The sequence below is a fragment of the Apteryx mantelli genome, chromosome Z (genome assembly GCF_036417845.1).
Source record: "Apteryx mantelli isolate bAptMan1 chromosome Z, bAptMan1.hap1, whole genome shotgun sequence".
NCBI classification, from domain to species: domain Eukaryota; kingdom Metazoa; phylum Chordata; class Aves; order Apterygiformes; family Apterygidae; genus Apteryx; species Apteryx mantelli.
The window spans coordinates 71,531,873-71,549,832 of NC_090020.1; the positions used below are offsets into that span (position 1 = coordinate 71,531,873).

At 39.8% G+C, this 17,960-nt stretch overlaps 1 protein-coding gene across 1 annotated transcript in view; it reads left to right on the top strand.

Moving 5' to 3' along the window:
• PLCXD3 (phosphatidylinositol specific phospholipase C X domain containing 3) overlaps positions 1-17,753 on the top strand; it is an 80,732-nt gene extending 62,979 nt beyond the window's left edge. The window contains exon 3 of the mRNA XM_067316053.1: positions 17,597-17,753. Within this exon, the coding sequence (XP_067172154.1) occupies positions 17,597-17,753 (157 nt within the window). The remainder of the gene's footprint in view (positions 1-17,596) is intronic.
• The last annotated feature ends 207 nt before the right edge of the window (positions 17,754-17,960 follow it).

The following is a 17,960-nucleotide window of genomic DNA, read 5'->3' on the forward strand; positions in this document are numbered from 1 at the left end:
CCCCCAGTGATCCAGCACAACTCAGCGTCGCTCTGAAAGAGGAGGTAATGACCTCTTTGCTATGGCATCTCTCCACCAAGTATTTATCCTGGCTTTACTCCAGAAGGATTTTAGTTCATTGTTGATATGTCCTCTGCAACCCCTTGTTACATTTTTACAATCTATAAAATGCATTTTTTAGTCTACTGTTTCCCTGATGTTCTATGATGTGGTTTGTTTCATTTGAGGTATAGAAACCCTAGTTCATCAGTGTGGGGATGTCGCTAAATAAAATATGAGATCATTTCAGAAGTTACCATTCCTGGAAATGTGAGACTTCTTACAATGTCTGATTATTTTAAGTGCTGAATACCCAACTTGTGAATTTCAGAACCAGTCAGAACTCTCCAAATCATTATTTGTGCTTGAAAAATCTTGGCCATTTTTGGTTTTAAAGCTGATTTGAGATCACATCAATGGTATATTAGTTAATATTTTATTTCCTCTTTAAGATTTTGGTCTACAGTTGTTAGTTTTGTTAGATGTGGCAGCAAGTGCAGGTCTGTGTAATTTGGCTCAACCAGGCGATTACAAAATCATTTGTTCTTTTTCCCACTGATGCAGTTTTTTGTTGAAAACTGCAGATTTCTTAAAGTCTACTCTTTTTTCAGGAATCAATCTTTGATATTTTTCCTCCAGAGAGAAGTCTACTTTAACAGTATTGTTTATGTCAAAACCTTTCATCTTTATATTTCTATTAATTCCATCTTTTCTTCAGATTTTTATGCAGTATTAATTGCAATATTTAATGCTGTTTCTATATTTAAAGCATTTCATTTTTGTATTCAGAAATAGATTTTGAACTTTATTTAAGGGGAAATGCCAACATTTTGTATTTGCTTTCTAATTTGAAACAAAGCCACATTTTGAAATGCTGGAGTTTCTCGCAGAAGAGCAGTTCTGGTTTCTGAGTAGATCTGTATAATACTATGATAAACATCTAGCACCAAAGTGTCCAGCCTTTATTGGCCCATGGACATCATTGTTGATCAAGTGATAGTCTGCAGGCACTATTGTACTTTTCTCTCATTCAAAATCTCCATTTTAGTATGGCTTATGGCTATAGGAAATTAGTCTTGCCCATCACCTATAGGGTGAATACCACTAGTCAAGCAAAATAGCAGTGTTATTAACAGTAATAATTCATCTGCTGTGCATGGTAGTAAACCCTATAGGAGGACAGAGTTCTTCAGGGAAAGGCTACCATCTAAGTAATATACTGTGGCACATTTCCAGGATTTTTTCCAAGAAAAAATAAGTCAGAGCCTGTTTGTTTGTTTGTTTGTTTGTTTGTTTGTTTTGGGGGGGGAGGATTTGTACCAAAGTTCAGCCTCATTTGTGTGGCTGAGAGTGAAATGGCCTGAATACCCTGTTTAAAATTTAAAATGATTTGAAACCCAGGCAGACAGCATAATGGTGGATGAATCTAGAGTCAGTAATTTGGGACATGCAGTATAGTAGAGTCTGGTGGAGATGACTTAGCTTTACAAGAGATCTGATTTTTGCTCTCAGTCATGTGTTGATCCTATCATCATCTAGACACTTCATTATTGTTGGTTATGGTTGAATTAAAGAAAAGATGACTGCTAGCATTTGATTACAAAATCTGCCAGTAATGAATCTTAAAAAGCATGGCTCAAAGGTCAGAAAAATATCTACCAGAGTGACATAAGCCATTTTCAGTCCTTTCAGTGGATTCCATGGCACAATACAGTGAATAACCTATAACACCATTACCTTAAAAGCACCTTGTGAAGTTGCTAAAATAACTGTATTAATCCTGCTTATCTTCATATTAAGTTCTGTCTAGTTTATTCAGTGTGGAGCTTGGAAGTTAGTTTTTCATGCAGCAGGTAAGAAAAACTACATGTAATATTTTTTATCAACCAACCTTTAATATGAAGAATAAAATTTACTTTATTAGCAAGCTTCCTTTGCTGAATGATCTGTTTCCAGCTTTACCCAAACTTTTAGAGAATGACCTCTACATGACTGGAAAAATTCCTACTCCCTCAAGGCCAGAAGCCTGGAAAGATGTGTGAAAGAGCCATACTGCAGCCTGAGATACCAAAGTTTGAATTGTCAGAATTCCTCTTGGAGCCGTCTTTGGGACTCCAGATATCAGTAGAGTAGATGTTTTATAAAAACTATAAGAAATTAATACATTCAACCAGAGAGGAGAGCGATCTGTATAATCTCCATTCCCGAATTCCTAAAGCACTAGCACCTTCATTACATGTCTTTTAAAGCAGACCTATGAAAACAATTGTGAAGCTGGTTTAGAGGGGAGAACAGTAAATGTAACACCCTTATGTGAAAAGGGCAGAGGGATGGTCTGAGCCCCAAAAGCTGTCAGGAGAAGGTAAGACTGTAAAGCATAATTGGAAGGAAGTGATAATTAACGATACAGAGGTTAATGGAAAATAAGATAAACATTGATGAGGTTTTGCTGAAGATTGATTGTGTGATTTGTTTTTATAAGTAATTTTATGGAAATTTTCCAGGAAAATGGGTCTCATCTGGATTTTAGTAATGTAGCTGGAAAAGTGTTAAATAAGAAATTACCAGCCAAAATGGAATTTGGGAATCAGCAATGGAGTTGAGAAGGATTGGAAGTACCAGATTGAAGAGAAGCTAATAGTAGCATTCCTTTAATAAACTGGTGTTGTCAACAGTAGGAGAGGTGGGATCTCATCAGCTGGAGAAGCCAGACAAAATAGATGGTAGAGTATCACCAGTGGCTGGCTGAAGCTGAACCCTCAGTGGAACACATCTGGGGAAAAAAACAGGTATTGTCTCGATGTGTACCAAGGCATTTCCAGCATGCACAAAAAAGTTCTGTTGGCATTGCCCAAGGTACTGGTAGGATATCTTTTTGGATATCATGTACAATTCTGACCATCCTTGTTCTAGAAAGTAGATGAAAATTGGAACTGATGCGGAGAAGGACTACTAGGATAATCAGGGAATGAATTACTGAAGTCATCGAGAGAGCTTGTCTTGTTCATCCTAGCACAATGAAGCCTGAGAGGCTACGTGATTACTGTCTATAAATATCACAGGGGAATAAATCCCGAGGAGGGAAAAGAACAGTTTAGGCTAAAGGCCAGTTTTCTCACAAGAGCAAGAGTTATAAACTGACTGGATAAATTTAGGCTGGAGGTGAGCGAGAGCAGAGCTTCCTGCCATCAAAACAGTGAAGTTTTACAACAATCTTACAGTTGGAAAAGCAGGAGTAAGAAAGCTGACTGCTTCGAAGATGAGCTTTATCAGCTTTTGAAAGAGAAACATATAAAATTAATTAGCAGATTCCTCTCAGGCCTGTGTTTCTAGGGAAGAGTGGCTGGCTGCTAACCTGCCTTTCAAAAGGCAGCTGCGCACTTTCCTTGCTGTACAGCTTGCTTTGTCACTGGAGATGGAGGTACCGGACAGCAAGGCACAACTTTCCTCTTTCTTGCTGGCCTAGGAACGGCCTGTGCTCTTCAGGCACGTTAGAAGCCATCTCCTGGTTATTAGGAAAAAGACACGCTTGCGGTTTTCATTCATAGTCTGGGGGGTTATTGGGAAGACAGAGCCAGACATGTCTCTGTTAGTGGGACAAATCTCACTAACTTCTGACCATCAGGGCTGCCTTGGCAGGAAGATAGCTTGATCAGCATGTGTCCCTCCAGCTGTACCCGGAACAAACATTTCTTGTTGTGTAAGAGCAATGGCTATTCTCTAGTATTTCCTGGATACTGTATTTGGCATAATTATTGCACTGTTTACTGTATGAATGCTTTGGGATGGTTAATATTGGGTTGTGAGGAAAACAAGCAGAAGGAATGAAGAATAGCTGAGGGTAAGCTACTCCTGGTAAATGCTTTGCAGGGGTTTGCAGTAATGCCCAGGACACTATTTAGGAGGATTCTGCCTCTGGGATCCAGCTGATTAACAAAGCTGGTTCTGCTGTGTGAGGCCAGAGCTAGAAGCCAGAAAATTTAAAAGGATAAAAGCAGCTAAATCTCCATCTATTTTGAGATTAAGCAGTTATTGTGGAGAAGCTATTCAGTGGTTGAAGAATCCAGACCTGCACAGCCTGCGGTCCGGGGTGCTGGGGTGGTGCTGGGCTGCCCTTTGCTTTGGCTTCTTGTCTTCCTGCTATTCGGAGTGACCAATGCTGGGCTGAGGCTGCTGCATACCTTTCACTAGTGTCCCCAGAAGAAGAGTTGCCGTTGCTGACCCTAGTCCAATATATGCCAGAGAGCTGTGGAATAGTGTTAAGAGATCCGAGTGAGCAAGCATGGCAGCAAGAGCCTGTAACCCAGATCCAGTCAAGAGACTGATGGTCAGTTCTTCGTTTTGCTTGTTGTGTATATAAGGTTTTTAAATGTGGTCTAGAAAAACACCTTAGGTGGCAATGTCAGCAGTGTAATAAGGGTCTTTGGTGCTGTTTCTCTATTTGATACAGAACTTGCAAGTTAACTGATAAAGCAAACTTTGAATGTAAAGGCTTGGTTGAGAATGAGGTAGAGAAAGTTCAGTCCACACCAGAAGGTGGTTCCTAATACAGTCAAAGGAAACAACAGCAGAAAGTAGAAGAGACGGTATCTCAGATGAAGAGGAATGTACAGAAAGGAGGAATTTTGATGATAAACAGAAATTTGCTGGAAAAACAGTTTTGTGAGAAGCACTGATACTATTTGTGAAACTGGGTAAAACTTGGTGAGTAATTATATTTTAGGCAAATATGTAGGAAAACATTTCATCTTGATATTTTCTAACTTAATGTTTTAGAAATATTGAAGTGTTTTGACAATTTCAAAATAATGTTCTTTAAAAATGACACCTCATTTAAAACAATTTAAATTTAAAGTGAAAAGTCAGAAAAGAATATTTAATTGACTAAGTTGAACATTAACTAGACATTTAGTTTTTTTAATTAACTGAAAAACTGTATATGCTCCTGTATCATTTTGGCCACCATTATCTCACTTCCTCATATATTTTTGTTTGTTCAAATCAAAGCTGTAGTTATTCCAAATTTCTATTACTTGAATGTGCAGACCAAAGCTCTTATTTTATTCTCTGCTTCTTATTGCTGTCCAGATAGCAGAAATGATGAAAAATGACTATTTCCCTGGACCTTTTTTTTTAAAGGCTATGATTTTTGTTAGAGTTTTCTATTCCAGCCTTGCTGGGTGGATTGCTTCGTCACGATCTACTTACTGATGTTCCACAACTGAAGCATATTTCCACATTCTCTAAAAAATCCAAATGCATTAACTTCCTGGAAATGTTGCAAGACCCATCTCTTTACCGTGACTTTCTCTGGAAAGACAGCTGAGTTGGAAGGGTTTGAGTCTCATTATTTTCCTTGCTGAGGGGTGGGTTTTCCAACTCTAAATTCGGTGTGAATTCTTCTGTAGTATGTATGTCACTAAATAGCGTATTGTAGAATTACTGAGCAAGGTACTGTGATAAACAGCTGTATGCAATTTTGTATACTTGGACTGGTTGTCTGCTCCCTGCCACTGCAGACTCTAACTATAACTGCACTTGCTGGAATGAAGAATTAAAACCACTTAGAGTAGTTTTATTTGAAAAGAAGTGGAAATTGCTTTGCTTTGTATTCAATAGCAAAGGATTCAAATATAGGTGAGATTTAGTTTAATTTTGAAGCATCTGCAGGAAGAAGAAAACATTAATTTTGCACGCTACTCTATTAGACTGGAAAAAAACATATTTCATGTATTTAATTAAGTCATTTAGATTTATTGTAGTATCTATTTCAGGGGAAACTGCAACCGTGTCTGAAATTCTGTTAGAGGTCATACAGTGGGGTGATACTGCTGGCAGCCAGAAGTTTCTTAAGTAAACTCTGCCTTCCACTGAGCTGTTCTGCTTTCCCTGATAATAGTACATACCTTTTGTTCTTCTTTCCAGTTACTAAGAAGAGGTTTTTCAGAATCTCTTTGCTAATTGAGCTGTGTTCCAAGATTCTGGGTAGGGCTAAATATTGGTAAAAAATCTCCTCCTCTTCTGCAGTAAACCCTACTTCAGTGTTCTCCACATCCAATTTCAGTAATATACTTCATCCATAACCTTTTTTGTATTCATTGCCTTTTAATATCTCTCTTCTTTCTTGCATCATTCAAAGTTTTCATGCTCCAGAATTTGAGTTATGTAACGAGGGGCAAAGCCTGTCTTGTCAGCAATGGGCAGAACGGTAAATTGGGAGTAACTGGGCAGCTTGGCACCTGGAGTCCCCAGAAGAACTCCTCAGCAGGAGAGCTCTCGGAAGGGTACCAGGCAGTGCATGGGGCAGCCCTGGGAGAAAATGAAGCCCTTGCCTGAGTGTGATGCAGAAAACCTCGACTCCCTTTACCTGCATGGCTAAAAAGAGTAGTCTAGTACTGGCTATAACTTCATTGCAGATTAAACTGAGCAATCAATCCCTATTCTTGGTGTAAATCCCTGCCTAAGAAGTTGCATTTTCATATGTGGTCTGTGCTTCTGCTTGTGTCACTAGGCTTTCAGAAAGCAGCTGCTGCGGTTCTTCATGCCCTTGCAGAATGAGGCCATCTGTTATGCGTCTCCTGGGCACGTGCTGTGAAAACAGCAGGGCCCGTTCAGCAAACCAGCTATTTAACCTGTATCCCTACTGCATATCACACAGGCCTTTCCCTCTATCAAACTTTGAACTCCAGCTGGTATCATCACCCCAGCTAGCTAGCCCCAATTTTACATCACTAACAAATTTTGGTGAAAGGTTTGAGTGTGTGGACGGGATGTGGGGAGAGTAGTCTAACAGAAAATAAAACCTTAGCCCGACGGTGGCTCATGTCAAGTTGAGGAGCAGAAGTCTTGTGTAAGGAATGAGACTAGTGCGACAGCAAGTCCTGGGATCCTTTCCCTTACGCAGTGCAGTAGGGTCCAATTATGTCTAAGGTTGCTGCACATGGAGCCATGGTGAGATGTCTGCATTAAGAGTCTTCATTAAGCTCCTCCTTGTCATCAAAATTGCAGAATTCTCTGCTGGGCTTGCTAGGTAGATGGCCAAAACTGTTATAAGAATTTATCCTTCCATTTCACAGTAAAGTCAGTGCTGTTTATATATATGGGCTTATATGTACCCATGCTTTCTTATTTCAAAAAGAAGAATTAAGCCATTTGTATTTCTAATTGCTTGTTTCCTTGAGTGTGAATATTGAGCGCAGCTGCGCCAACTCTAATATGCTTTTATACTGTTCTGTGGCGCTGTCTATTATGTTAAAGCTTAAAGAAGCACTCTGAAGCCAAAATGACATCTAACTGTATTTCCTCTATTTTTGTTATAATATTTAAGATATCAAATGAGTAATAAGAACACTATTGCCAAAATAAAAAATTGAAATTTTGGATAGAAATGAAAAAAAATATTAAGAATAATTAGTTTGGAGGCTTTTGTTATCTTCTTGATTTTATTTTTTTTCTATTTAGGTTTCATCTTTCCTGGCTTGTTTCCATAACTTCAGTGTTTTTTCTTCCTTTCTAAAAATATGGGATTCTTACATAATGTAATTCCAAGAAGTGGGGCTTCAATAAAACTACCATCTATCGTGAGACCCATAAGAAAATGTGTGAGTTAGCTCCAGATGACATCTTGGAAAACTGTTGAGAAAACTTTTGAGCTTAGTACAAAATGCAGTCACTCCATTTCCTTACTGTCTTGCATGCTGGTGAGGGGAGCAGGGAGGAATTATTTGTTATTCTGTCAGAGTGGGACTGGACACCCAGAAGAGAGGATTTTTCAAGACAGCAGTTTCTGAAACATGTACTTGTTTTTCAATAAGACATTTCTTTAATAGGAAGGTTTTAAATAGAAAAAGATTTTCTTCAGTCATGCAAGTGCCATGTCAGATCATCCTCCTGAGGTCAGTGTCAGCCTGCGATCATTCCATGCAATTCTCACGTCTTTTACTGCCATGCTACCCTGCACTGGTGTCTCACTTCCCGTTTCATTCTGGGTAGTAATGTCAGGCACCTCCACTGTATCCCTGAGCATTGCCTGGTTCCTCAGGACATCAGCGGATTCTCATTCTGGAATTAGCTCATCGTAGTTTCATCAGGTCTCGAGCCAGCATTTGATTCCCCCCCACACACGCTCACCCATCTGGTTAACCACGGCAGTTTTATTTTTGTTCTCGTTTTCCACTAAATATTCTACCACAGAAACTGCAAAGGCATACTGGTGTATTGCTGTCTGTTAGCAAAAGGGAGAACATTTTTGCTCTGTGTTTTGGAGAGGAAGAAAATGATGTGTCATACACAAAGCACCTTGCAAGCAGGGAGACGGTGGCTGCCTGCAGCTCTGCCCCCTCAGGCGCCTGTCAGGTCTCCTACGCGAAGCGAGGGGGGAAGCTGCCGTGGGAGCTGGGGGGCTGGCTCGGGGAAGGCAGGTAACAACGCTTTCGGGAAACGTTCACAGCATGTTGTGAGCAGCTGGAGTTGGCAGAAAGCAAGGCAGTATGAACCCTGAGCCTGCTGTCTGCCTGGGCTTTTACCTCTTTAGTGTTCAGAATAGCAATAATACAGCATAAACCAACTTAAGCCTTTCCTTCAGAAGGTAGGAGAGGAACTGTTGTGTTTGACTCCTTTTAAAAGTGCGATGAAGACAAGGAAGGCAGTGGCAGAATTTGTAATGTATATAGTCATGTGTTAACAGTACAGATGGCTTTATCATAATTTGCACGGTTACCTGGTAGCCACAGGTGGTAAGATTTTATTCCCCCTGCTGATGACGATGCACTTTACTCTTTAGGGGTTTTTTGGAAGACACGTAGCTGTTCAGAGCCTTCTGCCCTAAGAGTCGTTTGCCTTTAGTTCATGTAAGATGACTGCTGCTGCTAAGTACAGCTTTCTCAGCTGCAGGCTTGGGCGAGAGCTTTGGACTGAAAAAATGGTGTGTCAAAAAAGACCCTCAGTGGGAAATAAACATATGGGAAAAGGGGATTTGCCATTGCTGACAATGCGGGTCTGCTTTTTTGTGCGATGTTTATTCATGCAAGATTCAATAATGAAGTGATTCCTAATTCTTAACAGTGCAAATGAGGTTTATCAGAGCTTTATTTCTTGCAGCTTGGAAAGAGTGGAAAGGGGCATTTCATTAAGCAGCATTGCTAGGATTATATATTTGTGGAGCTTTGAATCAGCTGGCAAGATTTCTGTTTAGCTACATCAGTTCTGTAGGTGGGTGCCACAGTAAAATAGAAATGCTTGCCTAATGCGAACAAGAGATAATTCTGTGTAACAATAGGAGTGTTTAACTCTATGCAAAGGGAACCATGTAACTCAAAAAAAAAAAAAAAAAGCTTGACAACTCAGACCAGGACATGATAGAGAGCATGGGGACTGAAAACTGATGTCAGTGAAAGATTTGGGGTTATGAAGCGGGAAGAATGTTCAGTAAAACATTATACACGTGACAAAGCAGTTCCTACCTTGTAGTGAACTCTAACACTTTTTTGGATGGTTTCAGTATAGTGAATCAAGTATAACAGGTTAAATAAATCACAACTTTTTCTTAGTAGAAGATAAGTGGGGGGGGGACCCATACCCATAGCTATTCCCTTGATTACTGACAGAGGTTTTCTTATGTGAAACAGAGGTTTTCTTCATTTAACAGGCAGTGCAACAAGTTCCTTTTCTTATTTCTGTAATCCATTCTTATTGCCATTTCTGTGAAATTCTTAACATTTCTTCAGTACTTCTATCTGGAAGCGGGTTCAGAACCAACTGCTTCGAACACATAAACAATACCATGTGCAGACACCTGAGTGTCCTGCCTTACCTCTGTTTCAGCTGTGAAATGTTGAAAAGAATGACATCTGAACGATTTAAGATCTCTCAGCTGAAAGGTTAATTAGGAAGTAATTACAATTCTCTGTTCCTGGTTTTCATAACTTAAGACTTACACCACTTGTGTGCTAGGAGATGATTTTCCCTCAAGTGATCTCCACAGAGATAATAAAGTAGAAGAACAGTGAAGGAGATTGTCTGCCTTGATGTGCTGGATCACTAAAAAAGCCATGCGTAGGAAACAGACATCTTCCTGGCAGCCAGTAGTTTTCCTGTTAATACATGGACTATTGGGTGTTTGTCCATACCAGCATGAGTGCATGTATTACAAGGCCTTCTTCAGTCCTGGCATAAAAGCTAAAAGCCCCAATTTGCATGGTAGCAGTACAAGCTTTCATAGCTCTGGGCTTTCCCACTTCAATTCCCCACTATGTTGACCAAGACAGTAGCCAAAATACTAGTGTTGTCTCATTAGTGAGTTCTCTTACAATGCAGGGTCTCCTTTACCAGCTACCTGGATTTCTAATACTATTAGTTAATACTGTAGGTGCAATGGCTCAAAAACAGAATCAGGAATAAATATAGGATGGTGAACATTAATCACTAACCTTCTGTACTATCAATTTGTTGCTATTAAATATCCCATTACTTTTTTATACAAGCATAGAGGTCCAGGTTCAATAAATTCAGCTGAAATGTTCTTTGAAGAGAGGGCAGAAAAGGCTGCTTTCAAGCTCTTTTTTGCCTCCTTTTTAAAATGAAATGCAGAAAGCCAACAACAGCTCAATAGAAAGGCAAAGACATATTGTGCCTTGTGGCTCTGTGGAGTACAGCGCTATGATCAATTACGTTAAAATATTCATCTGGCCCCGGAATTGTAGTCTGTGTCATTTGATGTGTTTCCAAACTTTATACAGCAATTGGAGATAACTGAATCATAGATAAGCTTTTCAGAAGAATTAAATCAGGGTTTTTGGATGTTAATATGGGTAGTACTTGCACCATGACGACTCATGGGTAGTGAAACACGTCCATTCAGGATCCTGAAAAATGCATTCCCACCAGTGTCCCTTTGGGGCTAACTGTGAATAATAAAATTCACTCATTTCACCCAGCATTGCCCAAATTCTCTGATTCTAGTCAGCCTGGCCTTTTTAGTGCCAATTTTATGACCACACTATTGCTGCCTAGAGACGATCTGAGTGATAAGGAAGTTATTTAAGGACTTTCTTCCCAGCCCTTCCATGCCTCAGTCATGTAAATCTCTGTGCTTCAGTTCATGTGTTCCCTGGCTGTGCCAATTCAACAGTTTGTGAGGTCCTGTTGTAAATCAAATCTCTTCAATGAACTGGGGCTATTTGGGACAGGGGAAGAGTAAAAAGGTTGATTTGTTTCCTTTAATCCAGAACATTTCCATGTGCTGCTTTTTATCTTGTCTCTACAGGTGTATCAGCACAACTGAGGGGACAGTAAATGGTGATATGGGGACAGAAACAAATGGCTGACCTGTAAAGGAAGGGAAACTTTTAAACTAATTTTGCCACAAAAGAAAATTATGGCAGAATGATGTACTGTGGGATGGTATCTAAGCTTCATGTTTTGCAGGAAAGCTTATTTACTAGTTGATAGTAAATCTTTAGTGGCAGTAGGGTGAGGACTTGGTGAACACTTTTGAAGAGCATACCTTAATGCCATTAATTCTAGTGGCATCTATTTTGGGGTACTCCAGTTGAAACTAATGAGGAGGAATTAAGGATATTTATGAAGGGAGGTTCTGAATACACAGAGGAAGCTTATGAAATCTCCATCACTGGAGGTTTGTAAGAGCTGACTAAATTGAACACTTGCCAGGAATAGTTTGTACAGTTGATCTTTGTATAGTCGATCCTGCCTCAGGATGGGCTGGGTGGATGTGAATGACTTGCCAAGGTTCTTTCCAGTAGTGATGTTTATGATGCAGTGGCACACAAGAAATCCACTGCTCCCACTGGAGTGATGAACTCTCAGCAACCTTGAAAAGCCAAAGTCAGCATATGCTGAATTATGGATCCAGAATTAATCAGGGTTCATGCGAACGTGGATAAAATTGGATGGGCAGAAAAACGTTGTAGGAATTCAAATTCAGGAGGTCCCAAGAGTCTGCACTGCTGCTCATGTGAGTACATCCCCCTGCAAAGGAGTGCCGTTCTTCTTGAATGTTGAATGGTATCACTTTGAGGAAGGCTGGGGGAAGGAGGGGAGCGTGCTTTACTGGAGAGAGAAGAAATGTCACCTGTCACTCTTGCCCTGAACAACTGGGCCAGCTTCAGTTCTCTCTGGCGTTGCTGGTAATGGAGGCATAATGCTAGACTGCTTTGCACTCTGTAAATGAGACCGGTTTCCTTTCTGGATTAGGTTGTAGTGGCTCCATATGCTCCGAAAGAAAACCTCTTGTCTGCCATTTAGTGATCAAACTTTCATTAAGCAGTGAACAGCTCTTTTGTTTTGTATTTACAACATTGCTTTTCCTCCTCCTCCTCCTCTTCCTCCCTTGAAAGCTCTGCAGAGAGGAATGGCTGTTTCACCAGGGGAGGTCCTATCTTAGCATGCTGCTGCCGTTAATGTTCCGTCACGTTGTCAGGCTTTGATGACTCAGACATTAAAAAAAACCAAACAACTAATTCTGAACTAAAATAGCCTAAGAGCACATTTTTAAAGTAAATTTTAATGCAATTAGTTAGGTCATATTTTCTTTTTGAAAGCTCAGAATAGGAACTCTCAGTTTTGCTCCATCAACTGAAGCTAATTGAATGTATTATTATTATTTTTTTACACAAAATTCAATAGCATGGGAGTCCACTTAAGATCGTTGATAGATTAAAAAAAAAAAAGCGAGATCTGGAATATCCAGTAGCTTTGAAAAGGGTTGTGCATGTCTCGTAGTTTAGGGCAGTGTTTCTTTTTGTTCTTAAACACCTCAGAAAATGGTTACTGAAAGAAGTGCAAAGCTGAAAAAAAAATCTGCACACATTTCTGTTCATGCAAGCAGAACAAGGAAAATAGAGGTAATAAAGTAACTGTCAAAGCTGAGCCTAGATTTTACTTGGTTGTAAATAAAAATCACTGTGACAACACTGTGTAAGAAAGTACATGGCTCTTCAACAGCAACAAAAAAAGCTGAAAACAGTGAGGTAGGGCATGTTTGCCCTGCATGATGCAAGTCATCCTGATACCTAAGCCATGCCCAAATGATTGATATATCTGACTGACCTAGTGGTGTGCCGGTTAGAGATAAAAGCTTTGGTCTCAGAAGAAATATAGCCACGTTAAATATCTCTGCACAACACCACATTGTCCAGCGCAGATATGTCCTTACTCTCCAGTACTCCAGTCTCCCCGTTTTGCATACACTTCTCAGCTTATCTGAGTGCTTCTGGACAAGGCTGCTGAGCGGTGCGGGGGATGGAGACGGATCTGCCCCGGGGAGCTGAGAAGCTGTGGAGATGGGTTGGTGCTGTATTACAGCCCATCTCACCCAGCCCTTCTTCATCGAGCCCATTCATGTCACTTTTGTTCCCTTGTTCTCTCAACCTCGTGTAAGTGAGCACAGCAGCAGACAGTCACCTTGTCCTTCCCAGGGAACTCTGAGCAGATTAGATGATACGCTCCTCCTTAAGGAGAGAAGCTGATGACCAGGAGGCAGCCATGGTACAGAGGTGAGAATAGAAAAATATTTCTCTAAGATTAATGAGCATAGTCCACAGTGAGTGCCAGGTAACATGCCATTCTCCTCTTACCCGCAGAGTAACCTTCCTCCACTGCTAAAACCTCGGAGACTTGTGACTTTCTTCTTTGTATCGCTCCAACTGCTAGTCCTTCCCTAGTGCCAAGCAAGAGGAAGAATGACTCAAATACAGGTCCTTATTTGCAGGTCAGTGCTGTACCTTGGCAAAGAAACCTATGCTGGTCTGGCATAGTATAAAATCTGGCCAATCTCCACTGAGGGCAGTGAAGTTACAATAATGTGAAAATGTTAGTCAGACTAGATGTGTAAATTAATGAGATGAGAGAAGGAGACTTCTGTCTTTCCCCTCACTTAGACTTTGCTGTCAACATACCTTCTCTTATAGGTGGCTATAGGCTAAGGCAAGCAGCACTGTCCTGTATGCTTGGTTCAAAGTTTTAAGGTGATTTTCACAACCCTTAAATGTAGAAATGTATTCTTTGTGAAAACTTCAATTCTGGCATGCAATTCCGTTGCAAGGACTGGGTTCTGCTGCTGTGGGACAGAACAGACATAAATAATTTTTAAAGGGCTCACAGTATTCTGCATATGTCAGAATTTTCAGCTACCTGGCTATTAATTTGTGACACTCATGCTAACATAGTACTTTTCATCTTGTATGCACTTCAGAACATTTATTCACAGTACTGAAATCTCCCAACACATATTTGAGGCAAATAGGATTTCTGATTAACTCATCACACTTTCACCGCATCATTTTACAATGAAGTCAGCTGGGGCATGGGAGGGCTAGAAGGCTTAAGATTGCTCAGTGCCATAAGGAGAGCTAGAGCCTCTCCTATATGCAATTCCAAAAGTGGCATCACTGTCATTATCACCAGTGTGATGCTCTTTTATTATGAAAACTGGTTATATTAGCACAGTGCAGTTGTGGATGTAGTTACAGTATGACTACACCACTGTAATTTGCAGAATTACTTTTGCATAAAAGTAGAGATCACTAACTTTGATTGTCTACAAGTGTGGCCTGCGCTGAAATGACTCTCAGCCCTTCTGGTGTTGGCATGAGAACCCTTGGTGCCAAACCCCCAAGAAGTCCCTTAAATGTGGACATCAACAGCCCCCATAGGAGAGCCCGGACCTGCTTAACACAGATACAGTGGTGCTCACAGGATCCTCAATTTGTCTGGATTTACAGGCTGAGAGGCTTGCGTATGCTCATGCACAAAATCATGTTTATCAAGATCACAGGAATATTCATTAAGACCCTGGTATCTACTGGGTTTCTATGAGCACAGAGTCATGTAGGTGGCTGTCACACAGCATGGTCTGTGTTCTTCCGACTAAAACCCTTAATGAGAACAATTACTGGTTTGGGGCATGCAGAGACTGGAAATTACAAGGAAGGGTGAGCAAGGTTTGTGTTGCTGTCACAGATACACCCTGGGGAACGTTAAAGCAGGCTTATTCTAATAATTGCTGTTAATGTGTGTGAGATATTTGTACTGAAACTGAGCAATCTGTGGTGTCTTAAAATCACAGATATAGACTTACTTTCAAGATGGCACTGGGGGAGGAAGATGTGTATGGTGGGCTTTTTGTGAATTTCTATCGTAAGCACAGTTGCATAGCCTAGACCGAATCCTCAAGGTCAGCGGAATCTTTTGTTCATGTACTTATTTTTACAAAGCTGTGCTCTTTGCCTTTGCTATGCAAATAAGCTTTTTGTTGGATAATCTGACTCACTTGCAGCTTATCTTCGAATGCTGTCTAGTCTCTTGAACAAAAGATCTCTGTGACTTTATCTAACAATTTGCTTACGGGCAAAGAGTCGTGCAACTGAGTTCTGTTTGAAATATGAATAAAATTTAAATATCCCAGTTTAACAGCCAGGACTATTTGGAGATAGTTCCAGGGCAGGGCACACTGAGTTTAAAACAGCATTAATCAAAAGGAAGCATGACTATCCCTGTTAAAGACTGGATTAATAAGAACACAGTAGGAAAAGGAAAATGGTATTTTAATGTATAGGGTTAAATGTATAGAGAACAAACTCTATGGTCTGAAGACAGAATTACATCAGAATCAGATTCAGAACAAATAAAGGACACCAAAGAAGATAATTAAGCCTCAAGGGGGAGTAAAATATCAAGGGTATCAACTTATGCGGAAAAAAGGAAGGAAGAATCTGCACCTGTCTGCAGTCAATCAGTTCATCCTTAAACCTGAAACTCTTTGTGTTTAAATAAGGTATTAAAGACAAAGGAAACATACTGCCATCTTAGAAGTTCACCCTCGTGTCTTTCTCCAGGGTTCAGCAATATCTTTTGTATGTGAAGGTACAGTGGAGTTTTCAACTGCTCTGTGCTGTCTTTCACCAATTTGGTGGTCCCCACAGTTTTGCTAAGATCTGCCCTAGTCCTGATTGCTCTCAAATCTTTTCAAACAGTCCAGGCATTACAAAATATTTAACGCCTGCCCTCTGCCTTTTCTAGTTCTACTGAATGCAGCTTTTCAGGGTTATGTGCACTTTAATCTCAAGCCATTGGTTGAGTCCCGATGCAGCAGAGTGCTTAAGCTCAGTTTTATGAGCTGGTGCGCATACATGCCTATGCTTCAGTCACATCGAATCAATGCCTGAAGTAAAATGCTTTGCTGGCCATTGACCTATATCTTACAATGGACTTAAGCACATAGACAAGCATTTTGCTGAAGCAAAACCTTAGTGTTGTGCTTTGTTCTATAATATTATACATGGGTCCAGTTAAAGCTGGTCAGTACTAAATTATTTAGAAAAAATGACTGATTCTTGCCGCATACAAGTAAAATCTGCCTGCTAATAGTTCTGCTTTATTAAGACCTGTTTTCCTAAAACTTTTGGGAATAGAATCAGACCAATATTTTACTGTTGTGAAAATGTCCGTACAACTTGCAGGTCGAGGGAGAATCACAGATTTACAGATTTTAGGGCAAAGGAAGTCCATGATATTCATCTAAACTGACTGCTGCAATCTCCAGTCCATAGATTCTTGCATTTAGCTCAACAGCTTGTGGTTGAATGAGAGTGTATTTTTAAAATGACAGCAAGGCTTAATTTAAAGACTCCAAATGCTGCAGAATTTATCACAGTCTCTGGGAATTTGTTCTCATGGTCAATTACCCTTTCTTTGAAAAATCTGTACCTTACTTTGTTTGAACTCTGTTAACTTTTATCTTCTGAATGTTGTATCTTATTTCTGGACTTTATGCTGCAGAACTAGAGAACCCTTTATTTTTCCATACATTTTTCTTGTACAGATGATTCTAGATCATTGTTTTCTGTTTTCATGGTATCAGAAAGATTTATTTTCACAAACCCAAACAGGCAGACACCTTTTACGTGCCAGTATCCCAGTGCTAGAAGTCTGATATGATAAAAATATGCTGTTTTAGAAAAGAGTCAGTATGACTGTGCTGCTTTTTATTTCAATTACTAATCACTGTTTTATGAAGAAACCTAATTCAAGGCTAGGATATTGATACTGGGAAAGAAATTATATTCAGCGTATGCTGTACTTACACTATAGATATCATGGTTGCTCCAGTGTCCCCAAAAATGTTTTTTCAGAATTTCTTAGAATGTGTCAAACATGCTTTACAAATGGCTTGAGTTCTCTGTGATTTCTTTTTCCTTAAACAATTCCCATGAAATCATATGGCTGGATGATATCGAAAAGGTATCTAGTCCATTCCATTGCCCCAAGACAAGATGCGTAGTCACTGTGAGACTCTATGACCTTTGTTTTTATTCTTTTTTGTTGAGAAGCTGAAATGCAATCAATGTATTCTTTCCATAGAGAATGAAAGTTATAAAGAGTAGGATTTTCAAAAGGCCTGAGCAGTAACCTGTGTCCTTCCACACTGGGTTCCCTTAGAAACCAAGTAAGATCAATTAAGGTCACTGTTGGTAAATCTGACCTCGATGCATTTGCCTCACTGCTTTATGAGTAATTATTGTTTCTGTTTTATCCTTAGAGCTCTTCCTGCAATGATGCAGTGGGTCCGAACTCAGAAACCAGGAGAAAGTGGTGTAAATATTATCACTGCAGATTTTGTAGAACTTGGTGACTTTATCAGCACAGTCATAAACCTCAACTATGCCCTGGATGAAGGTGAAGATGACACTACTTGATAGTATTATAATATGTTTGTTGTTGCATTATTTAGAGTTAAAAAACAATGATTGCATTTTAAAGAATTATCTTGTAAAACACTGATCTTCCTATAACACTGAGGTGTTTAGGACTTTAGTGGGTGGGCAAAGGGGAAATGTTTTAATCAATTATGATCATTTTTTACATTTGTGTTTCAGGTAAAGAGCAAAACTAAACATGTTTAC